Genomic DNA, 25,524 nt, shown 5'->3' on the forward strand with positions numbered 1-25,524 from the left:
ACTTTGTGAATCTCGATTAAGAGGGGGCGTTTTAGGTTGGAATATGGCCAGCTCTGAATGATGGAAGATTTTAATATTATGGGTTCTGAAACATAACTTCATTAATAACGGAGGTAATAGGTTAGAAGGTGTTAAAATATAGGCGGATATTGGCGATATAGATAGAATGATGGAAGGCTATTCGATGTATACTGTGTGGCAAGCGCGCAGTTGACCTTAATAAAATGGAAATAAATTCAATATTATGTTTTGTAGAAAAACAAAGGACAAAACATTTTCTTCTTATTATATACAATTATATACTATTAGCAGGGTAACCCGACGTTGCCCGGGATAGAATGATGATGAAGGAATGTTTCACACTCTCATATTTTTATTATCATTAAAATCGATGAAATCGCTCATTTGTCAATCAAAACGATCGATTGCCTGCTCTAACTGAGGACCCATCGTGATGTACCTGAAGGAAGCTCACATGCTCATCGCAGTGATTAAGTTCACAATATATTGTAGTCTACATTGCACTGTAGAGAATCTACTGTTGATTTTATAAAATTATTTTTATCTATAATGGTTTGCATTAAAGTTTAAAATGCAAAAGTCAAGTATCATGCTTCAATTGTGCTTTTAACAGAAACAATCATTTCGAACGTGCTTTATCATATCAAAGAACCTACTGTTGATTTTATATGTCGGGTCTTTCGGCTTGTGTGGTAATAAAACTTCTCAAATGCATTTGTGATGTTACGTTGTGAAAGGTGTTAACTTTAGTAAAAAATGCTTGTTCCCTCTTTCATAGAATTATTTCGATAATCGCTACGTATCGAAGACATTACAACACAAAACCTATCTAAAAACACTGCCAGGCACATAAAGTACCTTCGTGTGAAATTTAATAAAAATCGAGCAAGCCGTTTTTGAGTCCATAGGGAACGAACTTACAGATACAGTTCCTTTTATATAATAATAGAGAATATATATATATATATATATATATATAGAGAGAGAGAGAGAGAGAGAGAGAGAAAGAGAGAGAATATATATATATATATATATATATAACTACTTCATTTATTCACATAAATTTAATATACGAAAGTATAGATTTATGCGTAAACTTTAAGTATTTACTTCAAAAGTGCTCAATACGTAGGTAGAGCTAGTTAGTAATTTATAAAATATATATGGCGATTAAGCTACACTGAATATTCTGCGTTTCATCCAACTATAGGATTCGTCAGGCTTAGGCGCATAAGCCTGACGAATCCTATAGTTGGATGAAACGCAGAATATTCAGTGTAGCTTAATCGCCATATATATTTTATAAATTACTATATATATATATATATATATATATATATATATATATATATATATATATATATATATATATTTACTATAATAATTATTAAATACCTGCAGACACTGTTCCATCCTTTTGGGAATTATCAATGCAGGGTGTCACGATTAACACCGGTCGATAACCCGGCAACGAAGTCATCTCTGACTCCATTAGCAAGGACCAAATTCATTCAGCTACCGTTAACCTCGAGAAATACTGTTGAAATTTAAACATTTATTTTTTAATGTTTTTAACATCTGTCAGAGTGATCTAACCATTATATGATGATCTGGGCATGCGAGCTAAGTTGACCGACTTTATTTCCATTGTAAAGTGCTCAGTGCTCAACGATAAGATATATATATATATATATATATATATATATATATATATATATATATATATATATATATATAAAAGAATAATCTACTGAATTACAAAGAAAACAAATTCTAAAAAAAATAATTAATTTCCGTTTCTGAATTTTTAGATGAGGATTGGTTATTCGCAAGAACCCGTGTCACAGTGGTTAGACTTCTTTGAAAAATCAATTGTAAAAGTGATATTCTCCTGAAGGTTGATGGTCCAGTGCTCAGTATGGATGACCAAAAAAATACAATTGCGAATTACTTAGGAGTTCTATTCAATCATGGCTGACGGAACAAGAGCATGCTATTCTTGTGAAGTAAATAAAGGGTTCCGTTCCAAATTCCGTCCAAATTCCAGAGTTTGACAGAAACATTCTCGCGTTCGATGAGTTACATTTGAAGAAGGTTGGAGGTTTCATCGACCATAACGTTGTGAGAATGACACTGAAGATGGGGCCTGTCGGAGTTAGTGTTGGGGTTGAGATAAAAGGTCAGTTGTCTGTGTGTACGTGTGTTTGTATATCCTGCTAAAAGTAAAAAAAACAAACAAACAAAAAACCCCAAAACAAATATCCACAAAATTTGTATTTTCTTGATCGGCATTGCCATGGATAAATTACATGTAAAATTCAGAAACAAATATTCATTCTTTGGGGGTTCAACTTTGTACGGTTTTGTCAGGGAGTCAGTTTTTCAGTTTATTTGTTTGGAAAGAAAATGCCGCCATATTACTCTAAGAATGTATTATATAGTTATCTGTATATGTGTGTGTGTTTGTGTGTGTGTGTGTGTGTGTGTGTTAGTATGTCCAGCAAGATAAGAATCAGCTAGATAGAAGAAAAAGAGGTGGGGGGGGGGGAAATTAGAGAGAAGTAAAGAGATATTAGTTTTTAATAGAAATAGGTTATACTTTTGCTCCGGGTGACGCCGGGCAGCCCTTCTAGTGCATTACATAAAAATAGATTAGCTTTTGTAACAGAATGGCATCTTTTTATTACCTTTTTTTTATCAAATCCTAAATTGATGTAAATGTGTGTAAAATTCCCAAAGAACCTGACACTAACCCTTACTCGACACTAACCCAACCCAACCCTAACTCCGACATGCCCCACTAAATGCATTCGGATCAAATCTTATGCAACGTTGGGGCAGTGGACTGATATATAGTGCAGAAAGATAAGAATCTAAGTGGTTTAGGGAAATTGCCATTGTTCATAAAACGGGCCAATAAAGTTATGGTAAATGAAGTCACGTTGGATTCTTTTTGAGAACTCGTCAGTCATCAAAGACAACGTTTTGGGAACGAGGTCATCTTTGACGTTAAAAGAAAAAACTTGTATTGCAAACAAGCGAGTACAGAATTATTTTTTTCTTGGATACAGAATTTCAAAAATTAAAAACCAAAGATAGAATACTGCTTCCACATCTGGGAAAGTGGTATACTGATCAATATTTCCTGTCTTTAAAAAGTATGAAATCTACTTCACAATCTAGTATGTGTGTGCGTGTGTGTATGTGTGTGTTATTTTTTCCCTTACAAAGGAGCATTATCTTATAAACACGATAGTTTCATAGGACTAATCCTATAATCCGATCAACAAACAGTCATACAAATGCTTTATATATATCGCCAACAAAATCGAAATAAGTTTAAAAGCGATAAAAAATAACACATAAAGTCATTTAGGATCTAGTGACGTAACAGTTAACACACTCGACCACAATACATATGACCCTAGGTTCGAATCCTAGAACAGTCAAGCTATGCCGACGAGCTGTAGTACAGCGCAACATGTGTTCATAGATTACTGTTTTATAAACAAAATTATAAATAAATAAATAAATAAATAATATTTGTTAATGTCCAAAAAATATGGGCGATTTTTGTAAGGAAAAATATTTTCCACTTCTCCAAGGTTGCAGACGCTAATAACCCTATTTAATTATCTTTAAAAATAGTCACACACACACACACACATATATATATATATATATATATATATATATATATATATATATATATATATATATACAGGCGGCAAAAAGAAAGTCCGCACTTGTAATTTTTTCAAAAACTGCAAATTTAAGCTGAATTTAATGTAACTGTTTAAACAAACTATACCTCATTTGATTGGCCTTTTATTCTTCTATATTTTTACCTGTTCGAAAATGTATGGCATTACATCAAGCAACAGCTACGCAATGATAAAATTTCAAATTTGGAAGAACTTTGGACAAAAATTAAAGAAAAGTGGGATGCACTTTCCCCGGAGTATTGCTGCAGTCTAATTCAAGGAATTCCCAAAAGATTGCAGGTTGTCAAATTGCAGAAGGACTATACTACTAAATATTAACTAGTTCATTGTGTTCCTGTTGTATTTGTGTTGCATTAATGTCCTAAAGTTACATTTAATTTTGCGGACTTTTTTTGCCTCCTCAATTTGAAGTTATTTTTTTAAATTGACGTGAACACTAGAATATTTCAATTAAAAGTCAAATATGAACAGGTAAAATTATAGAAGATTAAAAGGCCAATCAAATGAGGTATAGTTTGTTTAAACAGTTACATGAAATTTAGCTTAAATTTGCAGTTTTTGAAAAAAAAAATTACGCATACGGACTTTCTTTTTGCCGCCTGTGTATATGTATACAAACATTCATATGTACACAAACATTCATATGTATACAAACATTCATATGTACACAAACATTCATATGTACACAAACATTCATATGTACACAAACATTCATATGTACACAAACATTCATATATACACAAACATTCATATATACACAAACATTCATATACACACAAACATTCATATACACACAAACATTCATATGTACACAAACATTCATATGTACACAAACATTCATATGTACACAAACATTCATACGTACACTGAAGGTAGATAACAATGCAGAAAACTGGAATAACAAAGGAACAAAAACAATCGAAGACAAAATTAATCTGGTCAGACATGGTTAAACGTTTTGCTCATTTTTGCATTAAATACTAATCCCTATTAATCGAATGGATACTATAAGCTTTAGTTCGCTGCACTAGCGGGATTGAAAGATGATCAAAGAATATTTCGCACTCTATATCTTTATTGTCATCGAAATCTGTGAAATCGCCCGGGAAGAAAGCTTCACATTCCGCTATACAATAATTTAGTTCACAATATTTGCACTCTAGCCAACCTACTGTTTCTTTTATAAAATTATTTAATATAAACTTCTTTCTAGTTAACGAAAAAAATTTACGTGCGGGGTTTAAAGCTACAGAACACGTCATGCAAACACACACACACACACACACACACACACACACACACACACACACACACACACACACACACACACACACACACACACACAAAAAAAAAACAAAAAAAAGCATGCAAATTTTAAAGTCTTTAAAAATTCTTTGCAGTTAAGGAAAAAAAAATTAAGAAATTTACGTGCCGAGTTTTAAGCTACAGACCACGTCATGCAGAAAAAAAAAACAAAACAACAAAAAAAACAAAACAAGAAAAAAACGATATCAACTTACCCACAGTAGAATTTTCACGGCCCGTTGTTCTATCATTGTTGCTAAGCGACGACATGGAAAAAATGGCTTTACCGATGATAGATAAATTTTAATAACGGTTTCGATTATCGATTATCGGTAATTATCGGGAGTATTCTGAGACAAAACTTAACTAAGATCACTTCCAGACTTATACGTTATATATATATATATATATATATATATATATATATATATATATATATATATATATATATATATATATATTGAGTTCCTTCAGCTATAACCGAAACCAACACTTATGAGGAATTCTTGGAAAAATTATTTGGCGCTTCTACACTATTGGGACGAAATTTCGGAAATCGTAAAACTGAATTTCACATGAAAACAATGCTATCTACGTATTCCTCGAATTTTAAAAATGATTATATCCAAACATTACGAAAATCGATAAGGTAGAAAATTATTTATTAAAGAAAATAAAAAATAGAGTTTGATGAAAACGATCGTAAGACACAGGATTGTTCAAAAGGCAGGTAATTTTCCATTTTGATTTAAACAAGATGGCGGCAATTTTTAATCTGCTAACACGATTAAAGTTGTTATACTCGGGTAATATTCGAGTAATTTCGATTGCATAATTTGAAAACTACCACTGTAACTTATTAGAATTTTAGACAAAAACAAAAACAACAACAAAAAAAAACAGCTTGAACCATTGTTTTTTTCTGAAAACTCCATTCATTGACTACAAAATCTCGTCCCAAATTCTGTAGAAGCGCCAATTATTTATTAAAAGAAATAAATGACTTAAGTGCCATTAGCTATAATCGAAACCGAAACCAAAACTTATAAAAAATTCTTGGTAAAATTATTTATTACCAGAAATGGAAGTCCATAACAATTAAACGACAGTCACTCGGATGTAAGCGTGACACACACACACACACACACACACACACACACACACACACACACACACACACACAAACAAAAAACAATATCCCATTAATATATAGATGATTCGCGTTTAAATGTTCCTTTCTTCAGAGAGACTCGATTCATTTTTAGGTAGGTTTTAAGAGTGAGTGCACAAAACCCATAATAAAAAAAATAATTCTCAACACAAAAACACAGAATAATTGACCAACGTCTCTTTCTAGAACAAAACAACGAAAGGGTTTATTTCTAAAGAAGAGGGGCTGCTGCGTCCGAAATGAAAAAGAAAAGGAATACAAAGTTCTTGGATGTTCTCGTATTGGGAGGCAGAAACTTAAAGTGTTCCCAGGTTGTCCAGTGGAGGTCTTCAGTGAAGTTGTCGCAGCCTGGGGTGGGGGGCGGGATTCAGTGGACCGAGAGTGAGAAAAGAAAGGTTTGTCCTTTTTGGTGGTCTATTTGATCCCCTGACAAATGAAGGGTGGATCTGTGGATTCACCATCGTCCGTTCGTCCGTTCGTCTGTTCGTACTTTTCTCAATAACTACGCCTTAGAACTTTTTGACATTTTGCACAAACATTAAACAGGATATGAGTAAAAACGAAACAGAACGGATTTCCCGGGAAAACTCCGGTTGTCCCCCTAGGGGTGCCTTTCGGGTTAAAATGGCTAAAATGGACATTTTTGTGTTTATTAGAAAAAATTGGGGCATTGGATTTTTATAAAACTTTGTGAAAAGTTGTAACTAACTGATTTCTATATGATTTTGCTTGTTTATACTTCGCGATAACTTTTGTTCTTCTTTTTCGTCCTCTGTTTCATCGTCTTCTTTTTTCTTCATCGTCTTCTTTTTTCTTTATCGTCTTCTTTTTTCTTTATCGTCTTCTTTTTTCTTCATCGTCTTCTTTTTTCTTTATCGTCTTCTTTTTTCTTTATCGTCTTCTTTTTTCTTCATCGTCTTCTTTTTTTTCTTTATCGTCTTCTTCGTCTTCTTTTCTTCATTATCATCTTTTTATTATTCTTTTCTTCTCTTCATCTTCTTTGTTTTATTATTTTTCTTCTTATTCGTCGCTTTTTCTTCTACTTCGTTATCTTTTTCCTTTCTTCGTCTTCTTCTTTGTCTTCTTTTTCTTCCTCTTCTTCATCATCGCCTTCTTCTTCTTCTTCTTCATTTTCTTCTTCTTCTTCTTCTTCCTCTTCTTCTTCTTCTTCTTCTTCTTTTCTTCGTCTTCTTCTTTGTCTTCTTTTTCTTCCTCTTCTTCATCATCGCCTTCTTCTTCTTCTTCTTCTTCTTCTTCTTCTTCTTCTTTTTCTTTTCTTCGTCTTCTTCTTTGTCTTCTTTTTCTTCCTCTTCTTCATCATCGCCTTCTTCTTCTTCTTCTTCTTCTTCTTCTTCTTCTTCTTCTTCTTCTTCTTCTTCTTGCCTTCCGGAAAATATCACAGTAGTAGTATCTGTTTTAATGCTCCACTTCACCTTTTCTGTCCTCGGTCAGTGGAGAAGAAATCCTTCATGATTGAGGCATTTTTTTTGTTCCTATCCAGAGTGTCGCATTTTAGGGAGCTGGATTTTCCGCACATTAAAACCGACCTTGTATCTAACTCTGCCCTCGTGGGGAGGCAAGTAAATAGGGACACTACAATAAAGAAATATCGATGTACTTTAAAGGGGGGGCATAGATTGAAGCTCAGATGAGCACTTGCAATGAAATTAATGATAAAGCAGAGACAGGCTCGCAACATCTCTTCTGTGAGATAAAGGTTGCAAGGAAGAGAAAAGGACATCCCCTACTAGGCTACGAAGTCTATTTTGAACTCTGCCAAGACAGGATAAGCTGCTTGTAGCAGCTTCTGCCCAGATGTGGCAACAGTACTCCATCATTTGCCGTACTTGGCGTTTATATAGATAGAGAATTGCATCTAGAGTGAGATATCTACTGGAGCGGTAAAAGGATCCTACCATTTATCCAGCGACCTTGGCAACAGATTTGATGTATGTGTTTCATTTCAGATCAGGAGTAAAGATCAAGCCCAGAAGCTTGTCAAAACATGGAGCCTCCCCATTTATGTGGAAATTTAACAGTTCTAATCTTGTATGTTTTTATACACACGAATCTTATCTAATTACAGTCCTCGACTACGAACAACCCATTTTTTTTTTTTTATATATATTTATAAATCAGAATGACACTAACCTTTCTTTGTTTTTATCTTGCAGTGTCGTCATTCAAAGAATCCAAAAAGAGTAAGTCTGGGAAATTATATTTTTCTTTCTTTCTTTCTTTCTTTCTTTCTTTCTTATTTTCTTTCTTTCTTTCTTATGCCCATGCAGTTTTTTCTTCAGAGACAGAATTATTATCTCTGCCAAAGGAAGTTATGCTTTTGGTCGATGTTTTTTTGTCCAATAACAGTTACTCTTTTGATGTGGCTTATGGCAGTCATTGAACGAAAAAAAAAAAAAACCTTAATTTTTACGAAATAAAATCTAATAGGATGGCTAATTATATTTGTTTTTTTTTTTTTTTCTCCAAAGGAATCACTACTGATCAAGGCCCGGAGGCTACTCAAAGATAAGGGTTATTGAGTGTACAATAGTCAATAGGGACATACGCCAAGCAAATCGGTTCAACAGTAGAAAATTGCTATTTTGCTTCTTAATATACGTATTATGTTCGCTACATAATCGTTATTGGCGTCCCCTAAAAAAGCGCTCCACCCTCCCTCCACTATAATAATGTGATTTATCAATTCAAACGTAGTTGCAGTGCCAACTACGTGCATAAAACGACTCTGAGATTGGATAGTAGAGTCCACCAACACATATCTAATAAAATTAGGTATAAGACCTACCGACCAACGAACGTTTTAAATAACATATACGACTCTTCTATAACGTACTATTTACTTAAAAACCTTACATGCACAACAAAGTTTAGCATTTTCATCTTCACTCGAAATATGATTTAAAGATCTTAGAAAATATTCATGTTCGTTTAAAACGGCCCTCCGTAAACAGGGGGGTGTCTCTTTAATGTAAACATGATTAGGCTCTAGGATATTCCTCCGTTGTATATGTACTATAATGCTGGTTTTATTTTAAATATACAGTTTCACTCGTTTTTCTCCTTAAAAATTCCTGATACGGATCTTGTTGAGTGAGGGCGAAACCAGCCAGCTGATTTTTTCTGTATTACATATTACATTTAATTATGACTATTAAAAAAGTTTTCTCTTCATAACTGCGATAATTAAATTTTACACTCCTTCAACATCATGAAATCGTTCCAAAAAGTAAAACCTCCAATTTTTTTATTCAAAAAGTTGAAGAGCTACAAAGATGGGAATGGAACCATTAAAATGAGCGACCTGTTGTGCTCCAGAATATATTTTTCTACATAGTCACCACCATTCTCGACTCACCTTTGCCAGGAACTCACTGGCACACCTCTGCTTCTGAAGGACGTCCATGACAGGGTTGCTTTCTTAGTCATACACCGTCATTATCTGTAACAGAGAGATTAAACTTTCAGGTCATAAATGCATAAGTTCAGTCATCATAATGATGTAAATTACAACCCCTTTGATCTATTCAGGTGGAATAAAAATGTGAGGCATTACTTCTGGAACGCCCCTCGTGTATATATACATATTTGAGGGGGTTAAATAAGCACCTGATGAGAAGCATTAGGCATCGAAATACCTAGGTATAAAGAGCATTCATTACACATCCTCCATTTAATATTTTTCATACTGAATTGACAAATAAATTTATATATATCAGTATATTGATTTCTCTTATCTATAATTCTGTTCACACACACACACACACACACACACACACACACACACACACACACACATATATAATATAAAGCTGAATGTGTGTGTGTGTGTGTGTGTGTGTGTGTGTGTGTGTGTGTGTGTGTGTGGTCACGAATAGGCTCCTATATGGTTGACTATTTTAAAAAAAACTGATTACATATAATGATAGAAGATGTATTGAGACACAGGAATGGGTATGTTTGATCTGGCAGAACGGTGGTTCATTAAAATTGTGGGGTCTGCGTTCGCGTCTGGTCCACAAAGTATGGAAATAAAAAATTTAAGAATTAAAAAATAATGTTTACAAGTGTTTTTGATATAGATGTACATAAGAATACTTTGATAAGTATGTTTTAACTTAAATAGGGATGGTATAATAAAATTATGGGGTTTGCGTTCACGCCTGGCCTCCATAGAATGGAAATAGGCACAAACTTTAATAAAGACTTTTCATATCTATCTGCGTAAGTATACTTTGATAATTATGTTTTAGTTTGAAGAAATATGGTATGATAAAATTATGAGGTGTTCCTTCGCGCCTAACCTCCATAGAATGGAAATATGTCACAAAGTTTAACAAGGTTCTTTAATATAGATTCACAGAATATTGTGATAAGTGTTTCAGTGTGAACAGGTATGGTATAATAAATTATGGGGTTTATCTATTTATTTTTACTTTCATCATATTTTGCTTTGGTTTTGATACCCCCAAATTCGAAGCTATCTCTTAAGTACAACCCTTCCTTTTCATAACCTATCTTTCTTTTATAAATCCGAGTCCATTTTCTATAGGCTGTTTTTGAACCCAGTCAACGACGGGTACTTTTGCTATTATATATATATTAGTGATAGGGCAATTCCAATATTTTTCCTGATTCCGATACAATTACCGATTCTGAACTAAATTCCCGATTCTAATATAATTACTGATTCCGATTCCGAGTGTGTATATATATATATATATATATATATATATATATATATATATATATATATATATATATATATATATATATATATATATATATATATATATATTAAATTGGTGCAAAAATAATGTCGTTTTGATATATATAGTTTAAATTAAAAAAAACATTATTTTTGCACCAACCAAATATATATATATATATATATATATATATATATATATATATATATATATATAAATGGCAAAACGTCTATATTTCAAATTCCAAGATGTTATTCATCTTACCGTTTATTTCTTTCAGCAGGTTAAAATGTTCAATTCTTGACTGAACCTGTTTCGTAGCGCAGAAACAATTGTATAATTACTATGTCAGTTTTTGAATATTTTTCACCCTGACTCATCAGAAGATTAAGAACTCCTTAACTTTAAAAGAAAATAAAAATAATCTGGGCATGATTAAATAAATCTGAAAAAAAAAAAAAAAAAATTGGAGAATAGTTTCAACTGTGTTTAATGATATTTACGTCATCTTTGATTTTTATGAAGTTATTCACTCGTTATCGCCATATTAGGTTGACAAGAACTTTCTCTTATATTTATTGCGTTGATAACGAGTTTATATTTAATTTTGATTTCAAATGATTTATTTTCAAATAAATTTTCCTCATAATACCTTTACTTTATATACCATTTTAAAGAGCGTTTTTCGCTCTATCCAATCGTTTAAATTACAATCGTTTTAAAACAATTATGTCTTCTTTTCAGAACGTTAAATACAAGATAGAAAAAGGCAAATCCACCCAATTTTCTTATTACAATTCAAGCTAGGCCGAAAACCTGCTGAAACAGCTCGCGATATCAGTGAAGCGTTTGGCCCAGAAAACCACTACTGAACGCACAGCATAATGGTGGTTTAAGAAATTTTGTGGCGTTGACGAGAATCTTGAAGATTATGAGCATATTGATCGGCCATTGGGAGTTGACAAAGATCAATTAAAAGCCTTAGTCAAAGCCAATCCACGCACAACTGTTTGAGAACTTGCTTCTGAATTAGACGTAACGTATACGATGATTTCCAACCACTTAAGAGAGATTCGAAAGACAAAAGAACTTGATAAATGAGCGCCTCACGAATTGAATGACAACTAAAAGAAACCCCGTTATGAAGTGCCATATTCCTTTCTTTTACAAAACAAGAATGACTTGTTTCTTGACTGGGTTTTTGTGATAAAAACTGGGTTCTGTACGACAACTGGCGATGCTCGGCTCAGTGGTTAGACGCCAAGAAATCTCCACGACACTTCCAAAAACCATTGTTGCATCAAAAGAAGGTCATGCTGACTGTTTGATAGTCTGCAACTGGTCTTATTCATTAGAGTTTTTTTTTTAATGCAGGCGAAACCATTACGGCAGCAAAGTACTGTAAAGAAATGGATGAAATGCATCAGAAACTTCGACAACAGCACGCAGCACTAGTCAATAAAAAAGGCACAATTCTCCTCCAACTTTCTGTATGAGAAATGCTTCAAAATCATAAATAATATCAAAAACACCTTCAACGACTTCATCGCCACCAGAACGCAAGATTTTTTACGTTACTAGCATAAATACACTTGCTTTGCGTTGGTAAATGTGTGTTGATTCTAATGGAGCTTATCTCGAAAAATAAATTTCTGTTTGAGCTGAGATGTGTTCATTAGAATTTAAAAGTTAAAAACGAACTTACAAGAACTTTCTTGTCAACCTGATAGATTGTAATGATTTTAAAAAATGTCTTTCACTTTTTAACTCTATTTTTATTTTTACATTTTCTTTTCAGTGCAAAGAGCTTCAAAGAGAGTGGGTAAGAACTTTAATGTTATTTAACCAAAGGAATATATTCTATCTATCTATCTATCTATCTATCTATCTATCTATCTATATAAAAATGAAACTGTCTATCTGATTATATCAGGAAAGTCGTATTTTAAGCTCATGAATAATAAAGGTTAAAGTATCGATATCTGAATATTAATATGTAATAGTGTTTCTATCGCATTTATACTGAAAGAGACACTTTCTTTCTTATATCCTTTTTGTTTTAGTTTTTCTTTTTTACCTTCACCAAAGAGACTTTATTTTACTGCTATTTGTTTGCCATTGATCCACAATTCTCCATAACAAATGTTGGTGCCGTGACCAGGATGCTATTTCTTTGATCATTTATGACAGGTCTCCAATTTTTAAACTTTATATATATATATATAATATAAGAAAATAGTTGCAGTTGTTCCTTTTTAGTATATATGTATTTTATACATCTACTATTCTACATATTTTATTATTCACAGCGTTTTTACCCAATTACTAATCTAAAAACTTCTTTGCTTTAGTATATTTTATTCATCTCTTATGCTACATAATAAAATTTTGGTGGCGAGACCAGGATGCTAGAAAATTTGCATTCAACATATTGATACTTCTTTTATTTTTTATAACATTTCTCTAATTCTTAGATAAAAATGTTTATCCTGTGTTTGTATATGTGTATTTTATTCATGTTTAATAATAATTTTTTATGGCTCTTCAATTTTATTTTAGTGCGGCAATCTACGAGGAAAAGAAAAGAAAGCCGTGAGTAAATATTTCATTTTCATCTTTAAAACATCCGTTGATTTCGTTTGAAAACTCATAAATTGTGACTTCTATCTTTTTAACGCATTCATATTGCATAATTTATATTATCATTCAACCACGGTAGTGGTTGAATATTATGCTTAAGTCCGAAATTGAATGAATCGAGACACATTCAACCCCCCACCACTAATTCCGTTCGCAACCAAATTTCAAACAGGTTATATAGTTGGATTGAACACCTCATTAGCTACATTTTGAAAAAAATTTTTCGAAAATTGGTTCAGTAGAAAAAAAGTTACAACAAAATATGCGGGTTCACAAACAGGAGAGTAAGTACATAAGTGACTAACGCTTTTTTTTTATTTTGCATAACTTTTTTGTATATAAATATTTTTTACTGCAATTTTGCCAATATGACATGTTAGCGTAACGGTTAGAGTACCGGGGGTTGGTTGAAAGATTTTAGGTTCAATCCCGTGTATCGTTTTTTTTTATAATTAAAAAACCGAACTTTTTTTAAAAAACTAATTTTTTTTTTAACTCTCCTTATGATTTTAGAGCAAAAAATGGTGAATTTATCGATTAAAAATATTAGTGAATTCTATGATATACATATTCTTTGAATGAACTAAAATTTTTCATTATCACATTTGATGAAAAATGTAGTCCCATTTTGGCAATGCGTCTGACCAATGATGCTTTTGAACCCGCGACCAGCACTGTGATGTCATCAGCATCAGCCTGGGCATAAATATTCCTATTTTTAAACTCCTTTAAAAGAGGATTCAGCATACAGTTCCATAGTAAAGGTGATAAAATCCCACTTTGGGGGTTTCATTTAACTACTTCCCTTTTAACAGTTGCCCTCAGTAGTTCTACTTGAACTGTTCTGTGCGTCACCATATACTCAATTCATCGGATGAGTACTGGTGGCACATTAAGTTCTCATAGCGACTTGAACATACTACTGAAGGGTATGTTGTTAAAAGCTCCAACGATATCTAAAAAGACACCGAGTGCCATCTTCTTTTTTTTTTAGTTTACGCTCTATACAGATCACGAATTCATGAACCGCAGTCTCGGTAGAGACCCTGGCTCGGAACTACTGTGATTGAATGATAAATATTGCATAAATGTGTGTTTGAGAGCTAATTTTTATTGACAATCATTAATAAATATTATAAATTTATATATTAATACAATAGCAATGCCTGGAAAAATCATGGATTATATGGAAAAATGCACGCATGAAAAGTAATATTCTTAAGATTTTATTAAACCTGGAAAAGTAAAGGACAAGAAATTCAACCTGGAAAAGTAAAGAACAAGATATTCTAGTAAAGTAAAAAATAAGAATTTTTTAGACTTAAAATATTGCAGCTAAAAATAAAATTTGAATATTGATAAATATTTTATTTATTATTTGCATATGTTGTTGTTTATTGTTGAGTTAGAAAGAATTAAATGATCCTAATTATGATATAATAAAATTATTAATTTTTATGTAAATTATAAAATTATTAATTCCATCTACTAACTAACTAACTAATGAATTAATTTTATTCAAACAATTTTCACTACATAAATATATGCAAATAATAGGGGGGAAATAAGTTCAATCCAGCGACTTTCTAACTCAACAATAAACAACAACATATATTATATCTATCTATCTATCTATCTATCTATCTATCTATCTATCTAAAAATGAAAGTTTAAAAAATTCTTATTTTTTACTTTACTAGAATATCTTGTTCTTTACTTTTCCAGGTTGAATTTCTTGTCCTTTACTTTTTTCCAGGTTTAATAAAATCTTAAGAATATTACTTTTCATGCGCGCATTTTTCCATATAATATAATATTGCATAATGAAAAATAATGAATCTCTTTACTTTTATATTATCCTCATTATTATTATTGTTATTATTATTATTATTATTATTATTATTATTATTATTAATATTATTATTAGTAGTAGTATTATTATCATTATTATTATTGGTATTATTATTAGTATTATTTTATTATTATTATTATTATTATTTTATTATTATTATTATTTTATTATTATTATTTTATTATTATCATTATTATTATTATTATTATTATTATTATTATTAGTAGTAGTAGTAGTAGAATTATTATTATTATTATTTATTTTTATTATTATTATTATTATTATTATTATTTTATTATTATCATTTTTATTATTATTGTTGTTATTATTATTATTATTATTTTTATCATTATTATCAGTGTTATTATTATTATTATTATTATTATTATTATTATTATTATTATTATTATTATTATTATTATTGTGGGAATTTTCGAATGGTCTGACAAGGCGTTGCATTCCATGGATATTAGACAAGAAAAGTTTTAGCAATGTTTGGTATATTCCACATTAGAAATAGCGTAGCAAGGCTGTATCAAAAGAGGAAAGATGGTGGGAGAGGATTGAAAAGTGTAAAAGATTGTGTTAGATCTGAGGAGATGTCATTGAAGGAGCATGTAGTTAGAAGTGAGGAGTGGATGCTCAAGGTTGTGGCCAATGAAGTGGAGGTATGTGAGATCAAGGCTGAATATGTGAAACATATGGACCGAGAGCAGAGGAATTGGCTAGGAAGAAAATGCACAGAAAGTTCTTCTAGGATGTAGCAGATGTGACTGATGAAAGATCATGGCAATGGCTTAGAGCTGGGTATCTGGCTAAGAGTATTGAAACTTTTGTTTGTGCAGCACAAAAGCTGGCATTAGGAACGACTGTTCAAAAAAGTGGATCTAATAGAGGAATATGCTTCAAAAAAATTTGTGGTAAGGCAGGCCTTAGAGTCAATTGCGCACCTTGCAGTAGGGTGCAGTGGATTGGCCCAGAGAGAGTACCGCAAAAGATATGATCGCATGGGGCTCTGGATATATTGGGAGGTCTGTAAGAAGTTGGGGTTAAGTGTGCTGGAAAGTGGTTTGAGGAGGTGCCTGATGAAATGGGAACAAGTGAGGATGGCAATGTAGAGGTATGGTGGGACAAAAGTGTCATGACGACTAAGCAATTGGAACATAATCGTCCGGATTTGGTCGTCATTGATAAGGTCTAAAAAAAAAACAAAAAAAAAAAACTGGCAGATTGTAGACTTATCCGTACTCTGGAACAGGCGCATGAGAGAGAAGGAGAACGAGAAGTGGAGGAATTATGCTCCATTAGCCTTGGAGTTAAGGCATATACACGGGGTTAAAACATAAATAATCCTGGTTGTAGTTGGTACGCTAGGAGTAGTATCAAGTCGTCTGGAAAGACAATTGAAAAAACTACGAATCCCCAATGTCTTAGGAGGCCCCCAACCTCTGCTATTGTAGGTATCACCAACATCCTTAGAAAAACCCTTGATCTTTTAAGCTCCTGGTTTGGAGCTGGGATTGAGGGAAATTCTCTGGAAATGAATCCCATCTCTTTTCAGAGAGACGTTGATAAACAAAATCAGAATTATTATCAATTATATTAGTAGTAGTAGCAGCAATAGTAGCATCGTTATTATTATATAGAAGCATTGTAATTATTATTGTTATATAGAGGTAAAAGGCTTATCATTTTGCAATCTAATTTACATACGTGCTTGTGGTATCTACTATTATTACTATTATAATTATTATTATTATTAGTAGTAGTATTAGTAGTGACAGTAGCAGTAATAGTTGTAGTAGTAGCTTTGTTCTTATTATATAGAAGTATTATGATTCTTTATTATTCTTATATAGAACTAAAATATTTATTATTTTGCCATCTAATATACATACGTGTCCGTGGTATCAACTATTATTATTAGTAGTAATAGTAGTAGCGCAAGTAGTAGTGACAATAGTAGTAGTAGCAGCATTGTTATCATTGCATAGAAGTGTTATAATTGCTTATTATTGTTATACAGACGTAAAAGGACTTATTATTTTGCTATCTAATTTACATATGTGTTGGGGCGTGATGACGGTAAAAAAGAGAATCACTCTTTCTCTAAATTCTCACAGAAACATTAACAAAGATTAGAATATGCATGGAGTAAGGGAGAGCCAAAGAAATCTATAGATAGCCAACAGGTAATAACACAATAAACTACTAGAGTAGAAGAACTTCCGACATCTAGAGATCTTTACAGAGAAGGGGTGGGATTTTGCTGTTTACAGAATTAGCTGTTTGGTATTTATGCCGAGGGGGTACAAGTGATTTGAGTTCGGTGGAGCACATTTCATTTAAATACTTGTAAAAGAGGGACAGGGATGCAACATTGTGGCGATGGGACGGGAGTTGGAGATTGGTTGATATTGCAATATATTTTGGATCCTCTCTAAAAGCGAGAGACTAGTGGCAGATGCACTAGCCCAGATGTGCCAGATGTGGCAACTCTACCCCATGCATGGGTGAATTGTGGCTTTGTAGAGATATAGGATGCTCTCAATTGTAACTATGGCCCTGTAGAGAGAGAGAGCGCATCTTTTTGCAGCAACCTTGGCAATGTCCTCAATTTATTTGTTCCAATTCATGTTGCCTGTGAATATTAAGCATATTATTAGTCATGGCAATCAGTAGTTGAGGAAGTTTCTTGTAATTGTTAAAGGAAAGAAGCTTAATCTTAGTAGCATTGAATGTTACCATCCATTTACGTCCCCATTCCACTACAGACTGAAGGTTTTATTCTAAGGTTTCCACCATTGCCTTAGGTATGTGTCCATTTGTTTTCCCCTCGTGTCTGTTATAGACCATGCTGTGATCAGCAAATATAGCTATTTCGGAGACAATTTTATCAGGGTGGTTGTTTATGAATATCAGAAATAATAAAAGACTAAGGGTTGACCCTTGTGTCACATCTGTAGTTATATCATGTTGTTTTGATGTATGACCAACTTTCTCTTGTCTAAGAAGGATTTGATTATATTATGTATTCTTCCAGTATTATCATATGATTTAATTGTCATGAGAAAACCTTTATACAAGATCCTGCCAAAAGTCTTAGATATATCTAGGGCTACTGCCCTTACCCCCCCCTGCCTTGTCCAGTGCATGTTATATGCGTTCAGAGATTACAGTTAGGATATCTACAGTAGAACGAGCTTGTTTGAATTCATAATCTCGATTGGAAAGAAGTTGAGCATTTATAAGGTGGTGAACTAGAACCATATTGATTAAGGACTAAAATATTTTGGTGAACAGAGAAAGGAGGTTTATGGGGCGATAATTGCATGGGTGAGTTCTTTCTCCAGGAATTTTTAAAACTGGCAACACAGAAACAATTTTCTAGCAGTCAGGGAAGCAAGATTCGGTAAGGATGAACAGTTTGGAAAGAACTTGGGCAATATCAATGGAGCATTTTTTTTTTAATAGTATAGCGTTTTTATTTATTGTATAGCATTTTTTGAATAGTACAGCATTTTTTTTTATTGTATACAGTTTTTTTTATTGTATAGCATTTTTTTTATTGTATAGCATTTTTTAATAGTATAGAATTTTTTGAATAGTATAGCATTTTTTAAATTATAGCATCTTTTGAATAGTATAGTATTTTTTTATATTATAGCATTTTTGAATAGTATAGCATTTTTTTAATTGTATAGAATTTTTTGAATAGTATAGAATTTTTTTATATTATAGCATTTTTTAATAGTTTAGCATTTTATTAATAGTATAGCATTTTTTTTAATTGTATAGCATTTTTTTATTGTATAGCATTTTTTTTTATTGTATAGCATTTTTTAATAGTATAGAATTTTTTGAATAGTATAGCATTTTTTAATAGTATAGAATTTTTTGAATAGTATAGCATTTTTTAAATTATAGCATCTTTTGAATAGTATAGTATTTTTTTATATTATAGCATTTTTGAATAGTATAGCATTTTTTAATTGTATAGCATTTTTTGAATAGTATAGTATTTATTGTATAGCATTTTTTGAATAGTATAGTATTTATTTATTGTATAGCATTTTTTTGAATAGTATAGAATTTTTTTATATTATAGCATTTTTTAATAGTTTAGCATTTTATTGATAGTATAGCATTTTTTGAATAGTAGTTTTATTAATAGTATAGCAGGCATGAGATCAGACCCACATACCTTCGAGGTGTCTATTTTTTATGATATAATGACTATAAGAAGAGCTGATTTTCAGATTATCGAGTGTGGCTTCTGTCTGAAAAAGGAAAATTTGGGAAGGAGTGAGTTGTTGGGTCTGAAGTGGAGGTTAGCCATCTCAGTTGCTGTGTAAACAACCTCATGGTTGTTGGATAATGGCAGAATCGTTGCTTGCTCATAATTTACTACACTTTTATGAAGTGCAACATAATCATATAATAATTAACACACCGGTTCCCGATGGATCACCGAAGTTAAGCAATGTTGAACCTGGTCAGCACTAAATGGGTGACCATTTGGAATTTCCAGGTGCTGTACGTGTTCTCTGCTGATCTCGGCATTGTTTCCAGTCGTCCTGGACTTGTCTTTGCCATTGGACTCAAATAGTGCCGATTCAGGAGAGGTGTGGTTGGAATTGCGCAACCCTTGCCTCCCAATTACACACACAGCTGCCCCTCCAGGGGGTATCCTTTGTCTTTGAAGACTGAACGGAGGCATCAGCTATAAATTTTCCAGAAATCAAGTTCCTAATTTCTGTGACTTAATGCGTTTTCTGGTGATTTCAGTATGCCTTTTAGTCAGCTATTTCACGCTTACAATTATTTCTAGCCTCTACAAACTTTTGCCTATTTGTATTGAACTTATATCGGCTAAGTCTACAGTATGCATGCTGCCTTTGAGCAACAGCAGTAGTAGCACAAGTAGAAGTGAACCATTGAGGAGAATGGGGTTTGTTACAAAACTTCCATGTGGGAACATGCCATTCAATTGCTGTTTCGAACCATTCAGTAGTCTCATTTGCACACCGTTCCACAGGAAGAAGAAAGATACAACGCCATGAAGCATCTTTGATGTGATCCCTGATCGCTTCTCAATCAGCCTTCTTGAAGTACCTTATCGTTTTGAGCAATGTCTCTTCAACTTGGGTTGAGTGTTTAGGGCGATGTTTACCAATATCGCAACGTAATTGGCTAGTGTTTGCGCAAAAAAAAAAAAAAATAAATAAAATAAATAAAAATAAAAAAAAACTTACAACACTTTTGTTTACGACCTTCCGGTGTTTTATGTAAAATGCTTGGAAAATTCCGACGATTGTGACGTAACCGTCTCCGGGAGTGGTAGGGCTCCCGATTTGAGGAGGTTAAGACTCCTGAAACACTGGAGAATGTCGGGCAGATATGCTTGTTTATTTGTTAAGTATTTTTGTATACCCGGGCATTGGCAGCTAACCTTGCTGAAGATTATGAATTTTATTATTTTTATGAAACCGACATATAAATTTTATTGTTTGGTGGAAAACTGGCAACATATGTCACCTTGAGAATAGGTAACGGAAATTGAGGTTATGAGCTTGACCTTTTGAGGGCCTGAGAAATCGGCAGATCGCAGGCACACATGCAGGGAATCAGAAAGTCCAGTGAGTCCAGTGATTGGTCTAGGTGGTAGCCAGACCTACCCCTGACCTGCCTACAGAAGCGAGTCCCTGTGCTAAAATCGTCAGTTGAAGCACAATTGGAGCAGAGATTTGAGAGATTTGAGAGAAATCTAATACTAACTGAAGATTCGTCGTCACCCCTCTCTTCCCGACCATCACCACCGCAAAACTGAGAGTAATTAAATCTATTTGGAATGCAGTAGTGTTTTGTCAAAGTCAACAACTGAACAATTGTATATAAGTTTATTTTGTATATCTAACTTGAATTAACCAAGTAGAATAGATATATCTGAGTCTGTCTTTCTTTTGTGTGCATGAAAATTGATTCATTTCCAGTGTGACAGACCGACGAAGCAGCGACCTACCAACCCGAAGGTGAAGTGATACTGGTCAGATCAACTGAGTCCCCTGCGAAGAACGAGCACAGGTCACATTGGGGTCCGTGACCGAGGTTTGACGCGTATGTGATAAAGGAGACCCCTATTAGGGGATTGTTGAGGGTTTACACACAATACCACGGTCCTTATTCTGCATAAGTACTAAATAAATAAAGAAAGAAAGGAAGAAAGAAAGGAGAAACATATTCGTTTAATTTTTCTTAAGAATGTTAAACTGTTGACGACAATTATTATTATGGAAATAAAAAAAAAATTAATATTTGTTATGATGTAAGTTGATCTGCCTAATGCTGGAATAAATGGACTTACCCGAACACAATAAATATAATTACATCTAAGCATTGTGACATGTCCTGATGACAGTTATGGCCACAGAATCAGACGTATACTTTCTGTAACATAGTTTTGTTAATATAATTTTGTTAGTTATACCACTTGGTGTTAGTGAATAGGTTAGGGGTCTCCAGACTATGGCCAGATCAAGTCCGCTAAAGTTGGAGCTCTTATTGAAAATGTAAAAATATTCCGGAAAATTAAAAAAAAAAAAAAAATGGAAATGTACGAAAATAGTGTGTTGGTTTTTCTTTTCTTCAGAAAATGATTAAAAGAATGAGGTTTTGGAGAACCAGTTTCTCGAAAAAGCAAATCTAACGAGCAAAACACGTCTAGGTCATTTTTCTTTTTTAATTTTGCCCTGCATAGTTCTAAAAAGTCAGAAATATGGCTCCTCTGTTCAAAAACTTGAAAGACCCCTGGCGAAGGTTGATCTACCTATTTCGGTAATAAATGGATTTACCAGGACACAATAAATACAGTTACGGATAAACGTCATGGCAGTTATTACTGGCAGTTATGGCTACAGATTCGGACACATACTTTTTTTAAACATACTTTTGTTGATAATTTAAAAAAGAATTATGTTAGAGAATGGATCGAGAGAGAGAGAGAGAGAGAGAGAGAGAGAGAGAGAGAGGGAGAGAAAGAGAGAGAGAGAGAGAGGGGGGTGTAAATCATATAGTTAGACACGTTGACCGGAAGTCAAGATCAGCTGATCGGATTGCATGTGAGTCACGTGATCAGGTTAGCTGAATCGAGGAGATTTGGTTTAGACTTAGAAGAGAATGGATGGCTTCACCGTTGTCTCCTCCCCTTCATTTGAGGGGGGGGGACGCTGACATGTGTAGAACAGAAACCATACAGGCCAGATCCACTTTCCATCTTCTGCAAGACATCTGGGAAAGTGAAATAAACTATAAAACCAATTCCTTGTCTTGGAGTGATTAAATCTTCGTCCAAAACAGGTACCAGGTCTCCCCTCAAGGATGAGAGATTCCAGATGGACCAACATCGAAGAAGCAGAGGTATGTCTAAAAATACATGTATCACACATTCACACTTAAAAGCATACGAACATATTTAATAGACTGGACCACTAGACGATCACACACGGCATTAACTCTGACTAGACGATCACATACGATCCCCTTTATGATACAACAAATATATAATATACGTCATCTCTTCTAATCCCATATTAGAGATAACAACGCAACACTAAACCTCTGACCGAGGAACAATATGAAACCAGGTAAGCCCATTCTACAGCAGATATCCTAACTGTAATCTCTAAACGTATATACCATACACTGGAAAAAGCAGGGGAGGGTAGAACGGAAGCTCTAGATATATCTAAGGCCTTTGACAAGATATGACACGATGGCATATGAACAAATAGACAGAACAACTAGATGATCACACACGACATTAAGGCTGATTAGACGATCACACACGATCCCCTTTATGATACAACAAATATATAATATACGTCATCTCTTCTAATACCTTATTAGAGATAACAACGCAACAATTATACCATTGCGATTGTTTTGATTATTACTGGTTCACCGACGCAACAATAATAGTAATGAACCTGGGAGACATGTATTATTTCAAAAAGAATATTATTAAGAAAATTATACAAATTATGTAGAAAACACCGTGGATTTTCTATGCGTTTCTAATCATTGAAATTCTTTTTGTTTCAGTGTGAACGTGACAAGTTTGAACAAGTAAGTATACGCTAAAAAATTTTTTCACTAAAATATAAGTTTGAAAATTCGTATTATTTCTAATTTTTGAACTATTGTTCTCACCTTGAGTGTCATTTTCACAACATTTCGGTCGATGCAACCTCCGACCTTCTTCAGGTGTACCTTGTCGAACTCTGAAGTCTTTCTGTCGAAGTCCGAGACCTTTCTGTCGAATTCTGAAATCTGCAGAATTATTATGAAAATATCCACAATATAAAATATACACATATTGGGAATCTATTTATAAATAAACTAGCAGATGTACCCGGCATTGCCCGATATTAAACGTAACGTTCAATTTGTTTAAACAAATATGAAGTAAAAAAAAACAAAACAAAACGGAAAGAAACTGATACATGTGCATGCGAGTATTATATTTTTTTCTAAACAGTTCACTTCTTGTAAGTAAAAAAAAAAAAAAAAAACTCAAGCTGAGATAGCAACCGAAATCTAAAGACAGTGAGTCAAGTACGATAATCGTTATGCAACTTGCCACGATCTTTGAAAAGTGTTTTCAAGCCTTCAAATTCTTAGCATAAGGAAGCTGTTTATGCATGAGCAGTCGTGAAACAGTTAACAAACAGATAAAAATTCGATGACCCCTCAAGTACCAATTTTTTAAATTTTGGCCCCTTAGCAGCCCTATTTTCCGGATGAAAATTAATTAAAAGGTTTTCCACATGTCTGAATACCCTATATACCAAATTTCAAATCCGTAGATCAAAAATTCGTTGAGTATATAGGTTGAGAAGTGTCCTCACACACATAAACATACTTACTTATATATATATATATATATATATATATATATATATATATATATATATATATGTGTCAAATCTAAACATCGTTAAATTCATTACCCACACAGCAGCAGCCGTTTAGCGTAACGGTGAGAAGCCTTGACTGTCACTTGGGCCGTCAGGTTTCGATCCTGGCTTGAGGCAGTTGCCTGTCTAGCCGCACTGATGAGCTGCGAAACAGTACTGTATGTGGATGACTATATATATATATGTGTGTGTGTATGTGTAAATGTATGCTTGTATCTATCTATTCGTGTTCGTGTTTTTGCTTGTATCTATACATTATTTTTTCAAAATAATTTTCAGGTAGAATCCGAGGGTATAATCGACATTTCTCTTGGCGAATATGATGATCACGCTGAACCAGTAAGTATATTATTATTTAATACGGACAAAGAGATGGATGAATATAATACAATCACAATGGGCATGGTATTACAAGAGGAGAATGTGAATGATATTACAAAATTATGAACATCATTAAACGGGTGGAAGGTGGATTGGAGATTAGAGCCCGGAGAAAAATAATGTTGTGTGAAGAATAAAAAATATCATAAAATCCTTTGAATTATTTGGAGATAGAATTACGTCTGTCTTCTTTTTTTCTTTTTTTTTATTCTGGTTCATCTTCCATCTATTCTTTTTTTTTTTTTGCTAATTGTTTTTATACATGCCTATTTTTTCTTTTCCCTTTTCCGTTGCAAAATCTTATCAACTCTAAAACAGCGAGTTATCGATTCGTTATAGTCCTTTCGCAAATCCTTTCCTTTCCAGGCACGAGGTTCGAGTTGATTTTAAATAGTTCCTCATAGCTCGAGCAAGAGCATCAATGTAAACTACAACAATTTCGTAATCCTTCGACTGACTGAGTCAAAACATGTTTCATATATCCATCCTGTCTTCATTATGACACAGGCGCATCAAATTATATTATGATTCGCTATAACTTGGACTAAGTCAAAACATGTCTCATATATCCGTCTTGGCTTCCTCAACTTGGACTAAGTCAAAACATGTCTCATATATCCGTCTTGGCTTCCTCACGACACAGGACACTAAAAAACAAGGGTTGTTCCTTTTTGGACATCTCTGCGTGGATTACTTACACGGCATGTGGGTTGAGTTGCTGTGGATT

General features: G+C 33.1%; 1 protein-coding gene across 3 annotated transcripts in view; it reads left to right on the plus strand.

The window, feature by feature from the left end:
* Positions 1-25,524, plus strand: part of LOC145266351 (serine protease svh-1-like) — a 228,974-nt gene that overhangs the window by 16,728 nt on the left and 186,722 nt on the right. For all 3 annotated transcript variants that reach the window (XM_080121964.1, XM_080121966.1, XM_080121965.1), the window contains exons 2-6: positions 8,397-8,423; positions 12,748-12,771; positions 13,509-13,541; positions 23,542-23,565; positions 24,696-24,755. In XM_080121964.1, coding sequence (XP_079978090.1) covers positions 8,397-8,423; positions 12,748-12,771; positions 13,509-13,541; positions 23,542-23,565; positions 24,696-24,755 — 168 coding nt within the window. The remainder of the gene's footprint in view (positions 1-8,396; positions 8,424-12,747; positions 12,772-13,508; positions 13,542-23,541; positions 23,566-24,695; positions 24,756-25,524) is intronic.

This window comes from Euprymna scolopes, chromosome 41 (genome assembly GCF_053919585.1).
Source record: "Euprymna scolopes isolate OS-2025 chromosome 41, ASM5391958v1, whole genome shotgun sequence".
Classification (NCBI taxonomy): Eukaryota; Metazoa; Mollusca; class Cephalopoda; order Sepiida; family Sepiolidae; genus Euprymna; species Euprymna scolopes.